Source organism: Hippoglossus stenolepis, chromosome 22 (assembly GCF_022539355.2).
Source record: "Hippoglossus stenolepis isolate QCI-W04-F060 chromosome 22, HSTE1.2, whole genome shotgun sequence".
Classification (NCBI taxonomy): domain Eukaryota; kingdom Metazoa; phylum Chordata; class Actinopteri; order Pleuronectiformes; family Pleuronectidae; genus Hippoglossus; species Hippoglossus stenolepis.
Window position 1 is genome coordinate 5,568,756 of NC_061504.1, and position 17,805 is coordinate 5,586,560.

The 17,805-nt window shown below is 43.7% G+C and overlaps 1 protein-coding gene across 5 annotated transcripts in view; it reads right to left on the reverse strand.

Moving 5' to 3' along the window:
* nav3 (neuron navigator 3) overlaps positions 1 to 17,805 on the reverse strand; it is a 184,499-nt gene that overhangs the window by 124,053 nt on the left and 42,641 nt on the right. For all 5 annotated transcript variants that reach the window (XM_035147282.2, XM_035147281.2, XM_035147279.2 and 2 more), the window contains exons 2-3: positions 5,226 to 5,343; positions 2,908 to 2,960 (exon numbers count right to left, since the gene is read on the reverse strand). In XM_035147282.2, the coding sequence (XP_035003173.1) occupies positions 2,908 to 2,960; positions 5,226 to 5,343 (171 nt within the window). The remainder of the gene's footprint in view (positions 1 to 2,907; positions 2,961 to 5,225; positions 5,344 to 17,805) is intronic.

Here is a 17,805-nt window from a genome sequence, read left to right on the forward strand (position 1 = left end):
GTTTGAGTTTCTGATCGTGTCAGAAATGGTCCGTGAAGAAATAAATGTTCATTTGTTGAGACATTCAATTCAATCGCTTTTGATTTATCATTATACGCAGCAACATGGTGATGATGATGATGTCATCCCTACATTTCATTAAACTGAGTTTTAACTGCCTCTGGATTTCTGATTGATTTGGGAATGTCCACTTGTGTTACCATATGCTGTGTCGCCAATTCTTTGTGTTACCATGGCTACTAAATAACTTATATTACTCTATATGTCATTGATAAGATTGCACGACCAGCGTAGATTCAATGGTAGTTTCACTTTTGGAAAAAAAAAATCATGTATCTGCTCTTACTCTCATACCACAGATGAACTGTGCAAAACTGAGTCCAATGGGAAACGGACTGATTACACACCGGCCCATGCACCTTTTCTTCTTTTTACACTATGTAGATATTAGACAACAGAAATATCAAAAATACATTTATTACAGTAATGTACTTAATGTTGCTGACTACTTGTGTCTCAAATAACTTGATGCAAACTCAGCTAACATCCTTACATGTAATCAGATTAATATACCAGGCAAACCCTTTACCTGTCACAGTAGGAGCTGATTCCAAACAGTGGACCTGCTAACTGATGTGTGTGTGTGTGTGTGTGTGTGTGTCAGATGTTTCCTTCCCTTCGTGCCTCCACTCCATAAGCGACTGTGCTTCCTCAAACTTAATTTTCTCAAGCTGGCCGGACCCTCTGTGGTCAGAGCAGGTGGTGGATCAATGGGCTTAGTAAGTGACTGAAACAAAGAGCTAACTGCATACACACACACGCACGCACACACACGCACGCACACACAGGCGCAGGTCGCTGGCATCTCGAGCCACATGTTTGCAGTGCTGCTGCAGCTCACCCCTAGTGACCGGTGCATCAGCCTGGACTCAGCTGTTTCTCGCCAGGAGCAGAATCACTGTACGTGACAAGAAAAATAAATGTGCAGGAGTGTTTCTTTCCTTTCACTGACTGTGGCGCGCTGAACCCGCACAATGACATGACATGACCTTTACATTTTCTCCCTTCCTGGTTCTTTAATGTTGTTTTTCTAGCAGAGTGCACAGCGGCTGCTCCCACTACAGCTGGACTCACCATGCAGGAAATAATAAAACAGCTGAAAACTCCACTGAACGCGTGAAACCAGTTGTAAAATGCATTCTGGTACATTTTGAAAAGATACCCTAATTTTCCTCGCCCCCCCCCCCCGCCCCACACACACACACATCCCCAGACACTTAATCACATCCACTGACTTCCCTTGTCTGGCAGTCACCTGTTAAAACCAACCAGCAGAGGTTAGGGATCTGGAAATGTGTGCGGAAGAGAGAGACAGAATTGTGCAATAAATGAAAAAAAAAAGTTATCCTGCAAGCTTTATGTAGTAACGACTGAGCCTCTAATGAATCGACTTTCAAAGTCTGACAGGGGCCGACAGCGTCTTACCAAGAAAACACGCCAAAACAACCCAACAGCTTTAGTCACTTTTAATGGCAGGAGGGCAGATGCCAGGGCAAACCAACACTGCATAAACACTTAGTCAACCCCAGTTAAAGTGAGGGGTAATTATCTGAGAGTGACGACAATCAGCAGTTATACAGACCGTCGTCTCATTAACGGGTGGGGGTGGTGGGGGGGGCGACACCGCCAGCATCACTCAGCCACATGGCAGTCAGAAATACAGATTATTGAAAAAGGCACAGTAAATCAAAAAAATTGGGGGTTTGAAGTTTTCAAGGCTCTTCGGCGAAGTGGCAATGCGGTTACTTCTGTCATCGCCACACTGAGTTGCTGGAATGGTTATGGTTTGCGAATGGCTTTAATCAAAACTGCGGCAATTGGCTGCTTGAAGAGAGGCTCTGAAATTAATACTGAAAGAGTCAAGTGTTCGGATGACCAGTTTCAGCTGGCTTGTGAGCTGCGGCTTTGTAAACACACTTAGTAGAAGTATTCATCATCATCAGTAAAATGGAGTTAAAACATAAAATAGTGGAAGTACTTGCAGCACGTTAACGATGTAGCTGCGTAAAGTGAAGCTGATTTGAACTACTTTACGTATAATTGGATAGTTGTGTTCAGTGGCTCCCAGCTGAAGGGTCACAAGATAAATCTGAAGAGTCAGGAGGTGATTAATAGTGTTGAAAAGAGGAAAAAGTTCATTGTTAGACTTTTTCTCTAATGTATGATTTTTTTTTGTCAAATATTTGATCATGTGACCACTTTGTGCCTCAAACTGTTAATTTAAAAGAGACCATCTGAGATGCCAAGATGGGAAAACACGCCTGAACTGCCTACAACTCATTGACACCTGACATGTGACTCACAAATAGGAAAGAGATAATTAAATTAACTAATAATGCATTGTTGTTGTATAAGCTTATCAAAAATACTTATTGTGTTATCCTAATCTGAAGGTAAATCGTTATTATAGCTGTAAAATAAATGCAGACGACTAAAATGTACAATATTTCTCTCTGACATGTAGTGAAGTGAGAGTATTCGTTGGCAGACGATGGAAATTCACAAGTAAATTACAAAGCTGCACTATAATCCAGACATGTTTAATCATAGGTTAGTGTGGTCGTGTTGAATGGATGTTGAGCTGCTGTGCACCACCTCTGTACAACTCTCTATACAGCACTCGCTCTCACTATATCTGAAAAAATGTATTTATAATTTGAATTTACTTTACTGCCGCTCTGTTGGCTTCGGTAAAAAATATAAAACTTCATTACAGCCCAGCAGCAGATCGGTTAAAAAACAGTCCTCCGCTTGAGATAATTATTCCTCATAAACATAATTCGCTCTCGTGCATCCGCGCGTTAAATGTTGGATGAAGTAGTTAAATGTAAAAGTTGAAACACTCACCATTTGTGACTGGCTCCTGGGGCTGCCATTGATATCCTCCACCTTCTCATTCGCTGCATGAGAAAGGAAATCAAGTCAGTTTCGACCGTCAACATCCCAGCGTCCGACGACTTGAATTCAGGTGCAAAAATCCAGTAGGAAACCTCTGCTGAGGATAGCACAGGAGCGTGTGTGTGTGTGTGTGTGTGTGTGTAGGTGTGAGAGTGTGTGCATGAGTCTGCAAATGTTTGTGCGTCTGGGTCTGGGAAGCAAAGCTGCCTAATTCGTCAGCTGCCGCTAGAGAATTACTGACAGGCCTGCTTGGCCTCATTGTCTGTTCGGGCGAGCAGGGAGGGTAAAGTTTCAGAGAGAGGGAGAGAGAGAGAGAGAGAGAGGGAGGGAGAGAGAGAAAGAGTAGAAAAAGTAAGGAACTTAGATGGAAAATGAAGAGAAAGACAGCATCAGTGTGGCAGCATTCGAGTGACTGTGAATGTGTGTGTGTGTGTGTGTGTGTGTGTGTGTGTGTGTGTGTGTGTGTGTGTGTGTGTGTGTGTGTGAAGGCGAGAGCGAAAAAGAGAGAGAGAGAATGGGAAAAGTTCACAACAGTGATGTAGATACAAAGCGAATGGGAGAGAGCGTAAAGACAGTCGATGAAAAATATGTGAGAGAAATGTTTCTGAAAGAGGGGGGGGGGGTAAAAAAAAAAATAAGATTGTATAACAGCCACTTTGAAAAGTGTCTTTATAACTGTGGTATAGTTCAACAAGTCTGTGGAGGTAACTTATGACCATTTAGATCTTATGTCTCTTACTAAATCAACAGCAAGGATAAGATAAGATGAGATAAGACAAGATAAGATAAGATAAACTGTATTAATCCCGTGCTGGATCAAATCACTTGTTACAGCAGCTGATAGTCCAAAGGAGTTTGATTACAGAACACATCAAAGTATAACATAGAATAAAATAGGCAATGAATTAAATTGAAAAAAATATTCATTCCATATCTGTATGACTTTTAGATTTTCCTTTTCTGCTCCTGCCGACAAGGGTCTGTGTGGCCAGTTTGACACTTTTTAGTTTCAGTAACACAGTTTACTTACTGTACTCTGAGTATAATCCACTAAGTGACGTGTCTTGTCATTTGTAATCTGTTACTTGGTAGGAGGAAGTGCAAGAAGAAAGAGAGAGAGAAGATGAGAAAAAGAGAGAGATCAGAGCGATGTAAAATACATCATGGGTGAGAAACAGAGAGAGAGAGAGACCTAGAAAAAGTTCAACTGTGAGCGAGTTAGGGACAGACACAGATATGCAGTGCGTCAGAGAGAAGGAAAAGCCATGGAGAAGCAATAGGGGAGAGAAAGAAAGGACGCCACTGACAGAAAGAGAAAGAGTAGTAAAGACTCTCTGGGCTCCGATTGGAAGACACATGCCTTTGCACCCCAGGGTGTCAGAGTCATAGATCTCTGCTGCAGCTCGCCCGCCCAGCACCCAAAACAAGAGAGAGCTGCTGCGATTTGGCCCAAATATCAGACTGAGGCACAGCTTCCCTCCAACTCACCACAACAAAGACCAAACAGCAGAGAGAGAGAGAGGTGTGTGTGGTGTGTGTGTGTGTGTGTGTGTGTGTGTGTGTGTGTGTGTGTGTGGTCGCTCCATCGAGAGAGAATGAATTATAGACAAATGCAGTGTTTCAATACTGCTGATAACACGTGGATGTATTTATCATTAACAATCTTTTCTCAACATTTCTAGTTGTACCTGAAGTAAAACAATATACATCTGCTCTATAGGCAGTGACACAATATACTGATGTGTACTGCTGATGGACCATCTCCACACCAGTGTGTGTCCAGGTATTACTCATGTTGAGGGACTTGTCTTCCTTAAGGGGACAAAAAGTGAGTCTTCATAACGTATATTTTAGAATTTTAAGGTGGGGACATATTTTGAGGTTTAGGCTTAGGTTTAGGTTAAAGGTTAGGTTTAGGTTAGGGCTAGCTTAAGTAAAATGGGGGTTAGGGTAAGGCTCAGGTTAAGTTTAGGTTAAATTAAGGGTAAAGTTTAGGGTTAGGCAAGTAGTAACTATGGTTAAGGTTATAGTAAGTCTCCAGGAAATCAATTTAAGTCAATGTTGTGTATGTGTCTGTTTGTGTGTGTGTGTGTGTGTGTGTGTGTGTGTGTGTGTGTGTGTGTGTGTGTGTGTGTGTGTGTGTGTGTGTGTGTGTGTGTGTGTGTGTGTGTGTGTGTGTGTGTGTGTGTGTGTGTGTGTGTGTGTGTGTGTGTGTGTGTGTGTGTGTGTGTGTGTGTGTGTGTGTGTGTGTGTGTGTGGATACGAACCTATGATCTGGATGATCTGTGCCAGCAGGACTCCATCGGTGATGTCCTGGCTCAGGTCCTTGATGAGACGTGGACAGCCAGACTTGGCCAGGTAGTGATTGGCCCAGTCTGTGTAAATCTGCAAAGAGAGAACAGACGCTCGGTCAGTGTCTCGGTCAGCAGAGATGGAGAGGCGGAGTGTGTGCGACAGACAAACACACAACAGACACTGTTATGACAATGTCTGACTGAAGGAGTTCTAATATTATGGTATATAATAAGCAAGTAATATGACTAACTTTTACTAATAAATAAATAATATATTGAAAGTACTTAAATGTGCATTAAAGTTCCACATCAAAACTGATCAGTAACTAAAGTGTGTTTGATTGAGTTTCTGCACTAGAGGAGCCACGGAAGCAGATCTGTAATCCAGAATAGGGTCAGCAGTAGCAAATAGTCAGCCCACAAGATTCGAGAGTACTTTCCCATGTACAGTACATATTTCCCCCCTGATAAAATCTATCATGTGTCAAGTCAGTTAGTTTCAGAGACAAAATTGTTTCTATAACTCGGAGCGATATTCTTGTTACTTGGCGTTTTCTATCTAACATAACATTGCATGTATTGGCCCAGTGCAGCTACACTTGGATGTTAAAAAGCACTTTGTCAATGGAATACATAGATGTTGTTAGGAAGTTTAACTCAGCAGGAGAGACTCTGGCGTCTCCATCACTAAAGGTGAGTTTTCCTCAAAGCTCCCAAAATTCCACTTAATTTAACAAAAATGATCAGAAACCAAGATGCATAAAGAACAAAAAGAAGCGCACAAACCATATTGAACCCAGACAAATGCAGATGAAGGAAACCTAAGATTCTGGCTTTGCCCCTGAAGACTATTTCTAACCCTTCATCCATTAAAACCAACGCTAGCATCCTGTCCGTGCTGCCTGTCCCAGCAGCTCCCTGCTCTGCCTCTCAGTCCTCTCATGATGATGTGGAGAAGCTCTCTGCACATCGCCCGCTACACAAACACCCCTTTCTCATCAAGCTGTTTGATCCACATGGAGATCTACTCTGTTTATGCTCTTTCTTCATGGAATATCTACATATCTACAGTACATAGACGTTTCTCTCTGATCCCCAGTGTGAACGTATAAATGCGCATACAAGTACGCAATGTATTACGTATTCAAACCACAGCACAACACATTATGCAGTCAAAAGGCACACGGTGGATAGGATGTGAGTAAATGTCGGATTGAGTGGTAATGATCTGTAACTGTAAATGATGCTGGCTCATATTTGCACATTAGATAGATGTTAGTATAATGCACTGACTGTACAGCACTCAAATGCAAGACAAAGCACAATGTCTTTCTGACGACTGCTTTAGGTTAGGTCCAAGTCTTTTCTTACTTAGAATAATTACATGGAAATAAAAACCCGACAGATTCCTTTCTTTGAAGAACTCAAACACAGATTAAAAAGAGACTAAACAGAACAGAATGTATTTACGCACCAAGGGAACTTAAAAGCAAATTTTACAATGAGTCTTTCATTGATTTCAAACCAGCGTCTTTTTCCGATTAAGACATTTGCTGCAACAGGTGGATTCACTTTCCCGTCTACGTTTGTCAAACCGGAAGAGCAGCATATTGGCTAATCTTTTGCATTGTCACCTAAAACCTCTTAACGGCCCCTTTGTCTTTCATTAGAGCCCAAAAGCCAACTGACAAGCCACGCTTTGTCCGCCCGGCGACAGACTGGCCTCAACAGCTGCTGCGGTCTCGCTGGGCTCTGAAGATGAAAGACGTGAAGCACATTTGGGCTCCGAACGCTTGGCCCCATCACAGCCGACTTACATTCAAAGACTCAGGTGTTTTTTTGTGTATGTAAAGTTTAAGGATTAAAGGCGCTAGGAGGGGAGAAGCAATGTCCTCCATCCTCATTCACCAAACTTTCTACGTTTTCCCTCCAGATTCCTCCGTCTAAGAACCAGACTGCACCTGAGAAACTAAAAAAAGGAGCTCCGGGGCTTCCCGCTGTGCGGAAGGGTGCGTTTGATTCGTATTTCCACAGACATGGAGGAACATCTTTCTATAGTTGGTTTGAAATGAGCTGGAAGGGGGAAAAAATCTAAACGAGCCAATAGAAAGACTGACTGCTGCCTGAACCTTCTCCTGCTATTTCTGGATTTAAAAAAGAATCATCGTAGGCCTGAGCAGAATGAAAGAGTGGTGAATCCACATAGAAATATAAAATCTTCAAGAATTGTGGAGGGACTACTATGTTAAATTAGTCATTTAATATGAAAAGAGTAATTCAGATATCAACTTCAGATTAAAGTGGTGCATGTATTGTTTCTCTGCGCTGTCCTGTCAGTCAAACTGTGTGACAGGGCTCCAACATCTTTGTCTTGAGATTTTCTGCATATAAAGTATCTGTAAATAGTCGAGGCTTTGTGCCATCTTGAATGGTCGAAGGAAAGTCCCCCATAAACTTTCTCATGATGAAATAATTCCCCGTTTTCCCCTCATTTACCTCACACACCACTCTCAATTAAAAACATTTCCCTCCAGCCGCCCTCTTTTTCTTGGAAGCGGGACGTTGGCGGCTTTAAAGACGCCGCATCTCAGAACTCTGTATCTGTTGTGGTTTCCTTCAGCGACTTTCTCCATGATGAGAACTCGTAAAAGCGCAAACCTCCCAAAAAAAACTGAGAGTCGTCATAGGGAAAACAGACACAAAGGGAAATACACATTCGCTAAAAACCTGCTTGCAAGAAATAAAGGCACATGCTCACGAACGAAACGCACCGCAAAGGCAGACCACATCCCGTCAGGGGGGAAGTAAACAAACGGGAGAGCGGGAGGATGGAGAAGGAGAGAAAGTGGAAGAGAGAGAGAGAGAACTGAAATGTGTATGTGCTGCTCCTGCTGACAGTCCGACAAGGCTCGAACACAAGCTGCTGGACAGCTGAATCAAACAAAGACCTGGGATGAGGAAGAGGAGGAAGAGGGGGAGGAAGGTTTAACCTGTGAGCTCTCACTGACAGCCACGCATTTCCCTCCTTCTCTCCTCCTTTACTTTTAAGAGGGAGCACGGATGGAGGATTAGTGCGTCTGCAGAGACACAGTCGAGCACGGGTGGTAGAGACTGTGATGACTCAACTCTCCTGTCAGTAAAAGCCAACATTCCTGCCTCCAAAATCTTAAGACGACCTGATAACTGACAGCAGGGAGGGCTGACTCTTAAGTTGGGTGTCATGAACCTTTCGCCAAAAAGCTGGTGTCACACCAAATTCGAAGCAAGTAACTCAGGTAAACACAAGCAGGCGAAGATTAAGACTACGTGCTGAATTCACTTCAATTGCTACGTTGTACGTGTTGTGGAAATGCCGGAGGATCCAGCGCCATCGTGGGGGGTCCACAAGACCACCCGCAGTCACACAATGTAACCCTCTTCTACAGGAGCTGCATCTGGATTACTGTGGTTTCCAGCGCTACCAATGCTGACCACTGGCCAGTTTGGTGACCTGCTAGGTTGGACAAATGTCAGGAACTGTCTCGGATGAAGTGTCATTCTCAACACTGATTGGCTTTCCTGACATCGCATCATGTGGATCTTTCACTAAAGCAAATGGCGCAAATTTTGCATCTTGGCATTGACTTTATCGCAAGAAGACTTCTCTTTGCATTTGGTGCACCAACTTTTCTACTGCATTTAGATGGGAAAAAAACATTTTGCAAATACATTGAGAGTTTTTGTTCACGTATTTCAGGTTTCCCACCAACAAGACTGAAACTACCCATATGTGTAAGTGTACTTGTTTTTTGGGAGAACAGAGGCAGCCTGTCAATCCCTTCCTCAGCTTATGTCTCCTGAAAACACATCTTCAGAGCTGCACACTATCTATCCAGTCGGGAGGCTGAGCAGAATATGCAAACAGGAAAAACTTTGTTACAGGAATGCTTTCATTCAGAAGAAGCGGGGTTTTTGATAATTCTGAGTCACTTTCTGTGTTTTTTTGGTTCCAGCCTACTGTTGTGCTCTAAAATTCAGTCTTAAACTAGAATATGTCGACATGTGGAAGTGAAAGCCGTCATGTTGGCAAACCCTTCCTTGGCTACCTTATTGCTGCATAAACTGTGTCTATACTATTGTTTTATATTACTTAGTTTAACACAGAAATCATATTGGACTAAAGAATTGCCACAAATCTAAAGAAATCTGCCAACATTAATAAAACATGGAGGTATTCTACAGTAGAAAACTCCAACGTGTTGCTCAGTAAAAGCTGCTGCAGTATGAACCCTTTCTGAAATCCTTTGTCAGTTAGAAACAAAAAAAAAAAAACGACAATAGAGCGCAGACAAAGCCAGGCAGAGATAAGAGGAGACAAGAAAAGTAATGAGGACCCAGAAAAGCTGCAAGTTCTTTAAGTGAAGAAAGACCCAATGGTGAAGATCTGTGATGTCCTGGGTTGTGGCGTCCTGGGTTCCATTCTGACCTGGGGGCCTGTGTCACCTGCCACGCCCCCTCCCTCGCACCCGCATCCCCTCGTCTCCTCTCTCGGAGCTTTCTGACAAGACACCAACATCTGAGAAACATTTTTTCGAGGGAGCCCGTCTGCCGTGCCGACGCACTGATCCGCTCACTTCTTGGTGTCGCCCGGAGTCGAGTCTGTCAGCCCCCCCTGCACTCGCCTGCCTCTCCTCTCTGACTCCCGCTATGCTCTGGGAAGCTGAAGCCAGCACAGCGACAGAGGCAGAAACATCAGCAGCAACCCCAGCGTCAGTGGTGCTGGCTGAGACTACTGACAGCACCGAGACACACAGGCTGGGTGAGACAGCACACACATGCACCTGCAATCCACAAATCCCCTCAGCCACTCAAACACAACCAACACACATATTGAAATATTGAACCACCTCCCTCCCCTCCTCTTGCCCACCGTCCTTCCTCTTTCTTTCTTTCGGCAGCCAGCATCAATCAGCAGAAGTCCAGTCTCCCTGGTGGTGTTATCCTTATTGATGCCACGTGAAGTATCTCTCTCCTCCTTCTCTGTTCTCGCTCTCCTCTCCCTCTCCACCTTGCTCGGCAGATCTGTCCCCTCGGGGCTGGGGATCCCGAGAGCTGCGAACAAACAGCAGGCTCTTACCCCGGAGCAGGAAAACTGTCTTCAACAGTCCTGATCACAATGCAGTGACAAGAGCTACGCAGGTATTATTGGCAGAGCCTGCAGTGGTGCTGAATGGCCTCCGGGGGGAGCCGGCTAAAAGGAGAAGAGGATCGAGTGAGAGGAGTCGGGGCAGAGAGGAAGTTGAACTATGCAGGACGGACTGTAGTCCCCTGCATTTATTCAAGTACTTAAACTGAATGACTGCTAATGTATGGGCTCTTTAATCAGGGCATCATTCCAACGCTGTCTAATAAATAAAGATCGTAATTGCATCCGAGGGGTTTCAGCGCACATGGAATCACTCGGAGGACATTTAGCTGTGTTATGCTGTTTGAAGCCGACCAGCCTCCTCTGTGGCTGCACTGGCTCAGATACCTCCGCTTGGCACGCGCAGCTCGGCCGCTCCCGCATGGCTCCTAAATGTAATTAAACACAACATAAAGCCACATTAACTAAACGAGTGAGGGGGCCAATGGAATCGATAGCGCTGCCATGTGTTGGGAGCTTCCTCCATCATTCGCTGCATCTCTGTCTCTGCTCGCTGACAAACTATGAGTGATGGAGGGGTGGAAACAGCCCATTCAGATGGTGGTGTCGCTGTCAAGTCGGTTTACGGTGCATGTTGGAGAAGGAAGAGACACCACAGGAAGTATAACCCAACAGAAAATCTTTACTGGCCGATTTACAAGTGGTCTGTCTATAAGAAGAGTGCTTCTATGCCTGGCTGCAAAATCTTTCCGACATTACAATGTTAAGTATCCTCTTAAAATCCAGAATCTAGCCATTTTTATCCCACGTGGTACAAGTGACGGTGCCATACCATAATCTTGAACTACCTCCATGCATTCCCACTAATAAAAAACTCAGGTGCTGCACGAAGTTGCTCTTCCAGAAGTTAGAACCACTGAAGCCAGTTGCTCTGCAAGGGGCAACCGCAGTAACTTCGCCACCAAATAATCGAAAGCAGGAAAGGCCAGATGCTTTTAAAAATACCTTCAAATGTAATATCTCATGACTTTGATCATAAAAGGCAAGCAAAACGGTTGTGTTCTTTAAGCCATTATTCCATTCCAGTGAAAATTACCACAACTTCCACAACATTACTTTCCTCTTTGTTTGAGGCTTACTGGCAGTTGGCAAAGAATACATTTGTCTATGAGATTAGGAAATACTCATGCAACAGTAAAAGTACCAAATTGATGTTTCTACTTGAGTAAAAGTAGGTAAGTAAGTACTTCTTTTAAAATATACTTTAGCTATTCAAAGTTTAAGCTTAAACTTTAAACTACACTATTAACTGTATCTTAGTCTTACTCTGAAAAGACAATTCATACAGAATTGTGCAGATAGTGCTACTGAATACATTGTCATATTAATAAAGGGCTGAGTCTCGGCAATGGACTCTTCCGAATCCATTTTAGGTGTAACACAATCCATGGAGTAGAAAGTACAGATATTTGCCGATCTGCCAATCTTCTTATGTAAAGAACAGATACATGAAAAATGTACTTAAAATGTACGCATGGACGTTTCCATATCACACTTGGGTAAGGACATTGGACAATGACTAGTTTCTAAACAAGTTGATGAATAAAGAAATGTTTCTGCTTCATCAGATCAATGGAAAAAAATGGCCTTCTAGTGTTTGACCATTTCTCTCCCTGCACAGAAAAGGTCAAACATAAAGGAAGCAACAAAAACATGTTTGAGTGGAGAGCGAATGTAAATAATAAAGTTGAATCCAAGTTGAATTTGCGTCGAACAAAGTTAGCTATACATCAGTGGTACTGAGCAGCTCAAGGCCTCATTTAACCTTGTAAATTGGCAACAGGGAGCCAGTGAAAGAAAACTGTGGTGTTATGTTCACATTTCTGGCTCAATCAGGCAGTATTTGGACTTTTCTAAAAAGTTAAGCTTATGCAACTGGACAGCCGTGCACTTGAAAGCAAAGTCTAAAAGGAAGCAAAAGTGAAGATCTATATTTCTCTGGTCATTAACAGAGACAAATCTCCTAATCCTGGTGTTATCCTACAGTGAGCAACTGCTTCTTTGGATATCCATGTGGACGGAGTGGTCCAGATGAAAGATAAGATAAGATTTCTGACTAAATCCTAGGAGGCAGATGGCCTCTCTCAGCGTCCAACTATTTTACCCAAGCACCTGGAAGCCATTTCTACTATGTAAACCTTTTTTTTTGCTGTTCCCTGGGATAAGTCTGACACATCTCTATTCCCTCTGAAACAATCATTATCTTGTCCTGGGAGCGGAATGGAGAGGCCTGCTTCAAACCCACCTAATCCAGAGGTAATAGCAGCAGGCAGTTTTCCAACATGGCTTTTTTCCAAACTCGCGAAAACACCCAAGTGGGGAGTTTACGCCGGCAATATACAAACCGTTGACTTGAAGTTTCCGTGTGGCCTGGCGCTAGTGAGACCGGATCAAAAATAATAACTTTATTTACATGACAGCATTCGCCGCAACAATTTTAAAAGGCAGAAATGGACAGAAATGTGAATGGGACGGGCAGGGAACGCCTTTGCTGCCACACCGACTGTCAATACCAGCTGGGAAGAGATCCGTCCGGTGGTATTTACAAGAACAATAAAACAGTTTTTAAACACAGAGATAAATAAATGCAACTGCAGAGATGTGACTGTTCAGGTTTGTGTGCGTGAGACTACAAACAGAGATTATAAAAGCACGTCAATTTACTTAAATTGTTCTGTCTAAGACAAAAACTGCTTTGACGCCTCGGGCCAAAGTCTTACTCAACATTTCCCGAGAGCTTATTAAGTGTGTGCATCACTGTTTGTTTTGCTGAAAGGAAAACTGAAAGGGCAAGCACGTTCCTTTCAAGGTCATATTTAGCCATCTGCATACACCATCTGCATACATTAGGCCGTCAATAAAGCCATTCAGCAGCTCCATCCAAGATGTTGCTGTTCTGAAATATTAAAACCACCAGCTTCGAACTTCCAGGCGGGCACCAACCAAATGACTTCACTACGATCGGCAGATAACAGAAGAGAAGCGCATGCTGCAAAAAAAAACTGAAACGTTCAGTGCCTGCGTTCTCATGCCACGGTCTGCCAAGCCACTTTGTCGTTTCAGGGGAAATCCTGAGCAGAAAATGACATAATTGCAAGGCTGGGAGAGGTTTGGACACACAATCCATGTTGGATGTGCTCACACCCGTCAGTCATCGCTGATCTCTCGTAGCGCAGCGGGGGCTGAAGGCCAAGGAGTGAAGACAGGAGGAGAGAGAGAGCAAGAGAGAGAGAGAGAGAGCGGAGGAGAGGAGGGTGGTCAGAAAAAAAAGGGAAAGAAATGACAGCTCCAAAGCAGCTTGAAGACAGATGAGCACAAACGCAATTTCAAGACAGACAGCGTCAGACAGAATAATGAGTTTGTTGACCCGTTTGAAAACTATCAGTGGCTACTAGCGCCAATTACACACAATCGGTTGAAGCTAAATGTAGCACACAGGAGAGGAATGCTATAATATTCAGCTCATGCAGGCTCATACTATAAACACCATGTACAACGTAATGACAATGAGGCTATATCCACACTAATGCACTTTTGCTTGAATCGACTCAGCTACAGATACACCTGGCGTCCTGAGTACTCCAGAGTTTTAAAGCCGCTAAACCAGAAAAGTTTGTAAACACAACTGGCCATCTTTTAGTTTGAAAACTCCAGGGGCTGCATTTTAGTCTGGACGGGGCAGAAATGTAGATGTTTGGAAATGTTGATGGGTTCCTATCACATGACCCCCCCTCCCGGAGGAAAACCACCAGCATTAGACTCGGCTGCCAGTGTTGAACACAACTGTAGAAACAAGCCATCATTCAATCGGCAACACTTCTACAACTAACAACCAAATGCTCGCTATACGTGAGTGGTCATGTGATATGCGTTAGTATGATATGATATGGAGCCAAAACACTCATGTGGACAGAGATCGTTTTATTTTGGAAAAAAGCCATTTTCAAATGAAAACGTAGTAGTATAGATGTAGCCTGAGAGGAGATGCTTTGCACTGTACTTATACCAGACAACAACCAAGACTTACAGTTGAATTCAGGCAATGATTCATGTTTATATGATGGAACTCCATCAGATGCTGTGAGGAAGTAGCAGTCATTTTATACAACCCCCAAACACACATCCTCAAACATCAACACGCTTCCTCCCCCGGCCAGCGGCCTTGACCCCAAACCAGAAAACAGTCGGCTAGATTTACACCATCTCTCTTTCCCTTGCAAGGCCCAACAGGTCACTTACTCTACAGAGCTATAAAACATTAAGGTGAGGCGGTGAAAACAAACTGTAAGTAGTAAAATACGAAAATAAATCACAGAGGAGAGTATGAGGAGTGCTTTTTCCAATGTTGAGGTTGTGAAAACACGAGTAAGTTAAAGTGCAGGTTTGTGAAAGTACTCTATGAAAAATGAGGGACAAAATCAACAGTGCTCGTTCCCAAAAAAGTTGAAGTTATGCTCATATAAATGGAAATTGCTGCATTTATATGGCACTTTTATCCAAAGTGCTTTATAATTTACAACTGATGGCAGCGATCTAACGTGCAAGGCACCAGCCCGACCACTAGGAAATATCTGAGGTTCAGTCTCTTGCCCAAGGACGCTGAGACATGTGGAGAGGAGGAGCCACAGACTGAACCACAGACCCTGCTACAGATGCCCTGTCAAGGTGTGTTCAGACGTTTATTATATTAACCTTATTTACAATAAAACAGCGTCAGGGCTGTCACTTTTTACTTGAAACTCTGTGGAAAGGTTCATATTCCGACTGTAATGACCCATTCGAATTCAAAATATATAGTCTGGAAACGCATCAGACCGACTGAAGAAGTTTAGCTCGTAATCCAGCAGAGGGCGATCACTATCAGCTTGACCTATTTCGTCAATAGCGGACAATCATGATACCAAAGCATCTGAGCATTGGAAACATTTTGGGGGAAATGACCTTAGATACCGTTCTAATCACAGTGCATCCTTTTATGTTTAAAGTGTAAATTCATAAAGTTTTCAGGATAACCACAAACTTTTTTGCTCAAGATGAAACATTTCAACTTGGACATCGGCATCTTTGCCTCAGTTTAGTCGAAATCTGAACCAAATCAATAATACAAAATAAATACATGCTGCAGAGACACGAACGAGGAGAAAATTCCTCTCCTTCATACTCCCACATTATACACAGTCATTTGTTTTGAATGTACGATGCGATCCAGTTGAAGTTTTGTAAATTACAGTATGGAAATTACCCTTAAAAAAGACAGTTGTTATTTTCTATCTCAGTTATGTATGTGTCAGAGCTCTTAAAATGATTTGTGACTTCAAGTCTTAGTCATGGAGTGCTTTTGTTAGCCTGATAACAAAACAGAATATGAATCATGAAGTGATATTTGCTATGTAGAGTTCAGGGTTAAGCATGACTAAGAGTTCAACGCTCATTTATATTTTGGAGGAATGTAGAAAATGTGTCCTCCACATGATGTTTTTAATCTCCCTGTGTTCTCTAAATAAAGGCACTTCATATTCTGCCTGTTTTATGATATGTTTGAACTTCAGTCATTTCATGTAAGTTTTTATAATCATTTCATTTTATCACTGTTATTTAACGCTCTCCCGTCTACAGTACTTTTTATTACAAAGATAAAAATACTAGACGTCCCATAAATATATGAAACCAAAGTGGTGTGTTCGAGCCATCATCTCTGCCCTTAAATTACAGACATGTAGACTGCTACAGATGCTGAAGTAGTCTCTTTCTCCCTCTCTGACACACACACACAAACACACACACACACACACACTGCGTCCTCACATTAAGGTTTATGAGACTTTGGCATACACAGTCAAGAGCAGTATCTCACCTTACCATGGTAACCGCAGCATGGTGAGGCAGCGTCTGGCTTGCTGGCTCTGTGGCCTGTGATCCAGACACTGCCACCGTCATGCTGGCAAAGGACACGCACGCACACACACACATGCACACACAAACACGCACACTGGCAGCTACACACAACCTCACAAACATTTCCAAATCCCCTCGCGCCTCTCACCTCCCTCTCACACCCATTCTGAGCTTCACGAAAACCTCCATCCAAAAAACGAAAAAAAGGGGATTGGATCATATCTAATCCAGGTGGGCTCTGTCCAGATGAGATAATGCATGACATGTGGATGTATCCATTGTTTTTGAATAGCCAGCAGCTATTTGTGTGACATTCAGCCTGCGGCGAGCCCAGTGTTAATCGGCTGCGGCTGCTGCAGCTCAGAGAATTGAGCTCACTGTACAATCAGCTGCATCATCTCACTGTAATGGGCCTAATTCTGGGCCTGTGTTGAACGACGGGCAAAGTTTTCCTCCTCGGAAGCCGTGGACATAAACCTTAACAAGCATCCTGGGGCTTCCAGCTGACACCCGTCTATTCCAGGAGGCCGCGGGGCTCTGTGATTATTCCTTCAGGCCTCTGTAGGCTCCGCCCACTCCCAAACACAAATAAATCAGGGGAGGGAAGCAGGCTGCTGTGTCATTAGACACCCATGCTGCAGTGGGGCGCTCTACCAGACGTACATGGTCACAGATGCACAAGCACCGTCTTATCACGATAACGACTGCTTTGCCGCGATCCCGTCAAGTCGTCCGCCCAGAGGGTTCAAATTGTTCTCCAAGCCGATTCCAACCAAAACCAAACGATGGGGACATGATCTGTGCCGGTGTGACTCAACACCGGCCCACTCGGATTAGTCACACTTCCTCACAGCATCTTGCTGGTTTACTCTTCATTAAATCAAGATGAGTCAGCTGCTGAGCTTGACTCGCTGTGGTCGCTCCACAGCATCGACCGGGCGCCGGTTGGGCCCGACTTGGAAGCACTTTCACTCACAGCTACTGTTGCAGCTGCCCGCGTACGCCGAGGGCCTCACTGGACAATCATGCTGATAAAATGGATATTTGCAGAAAACAGCCCATTTTTTAAGTGGGAATTATAGGGAAACCGGAAAGAGCAGAAAAAGGGGATTGTTATCAGGCCGAGGCAGATGGGAGGTTAAAAGATAATGGGCTTAACAAATGGACAAATACTCATATTCACAGCCTTACGCTCCTGGTAAACATTGTGCTCACAGAGCTATCTACAGCCCAGCAACACAAAAAATCTTGATCAGGTCTCCGCTCCCACTGGGCGAGCCTGGCCTCGGTTGTTTGTGTGTACAAACAAGAATAATATGAGCGCATTGATATGCGGTCTGTTTGGTTTCAGTCGGGACTGCCATCTGCTTGTTGAGAAACAAATTAATGTAGATGGCTAGATTAATGGCTTTTTGATTGGATGCTGGCCAGACTGCCCGGAGCCTGGGACGTTTTTTATTAACAAACCTCTCA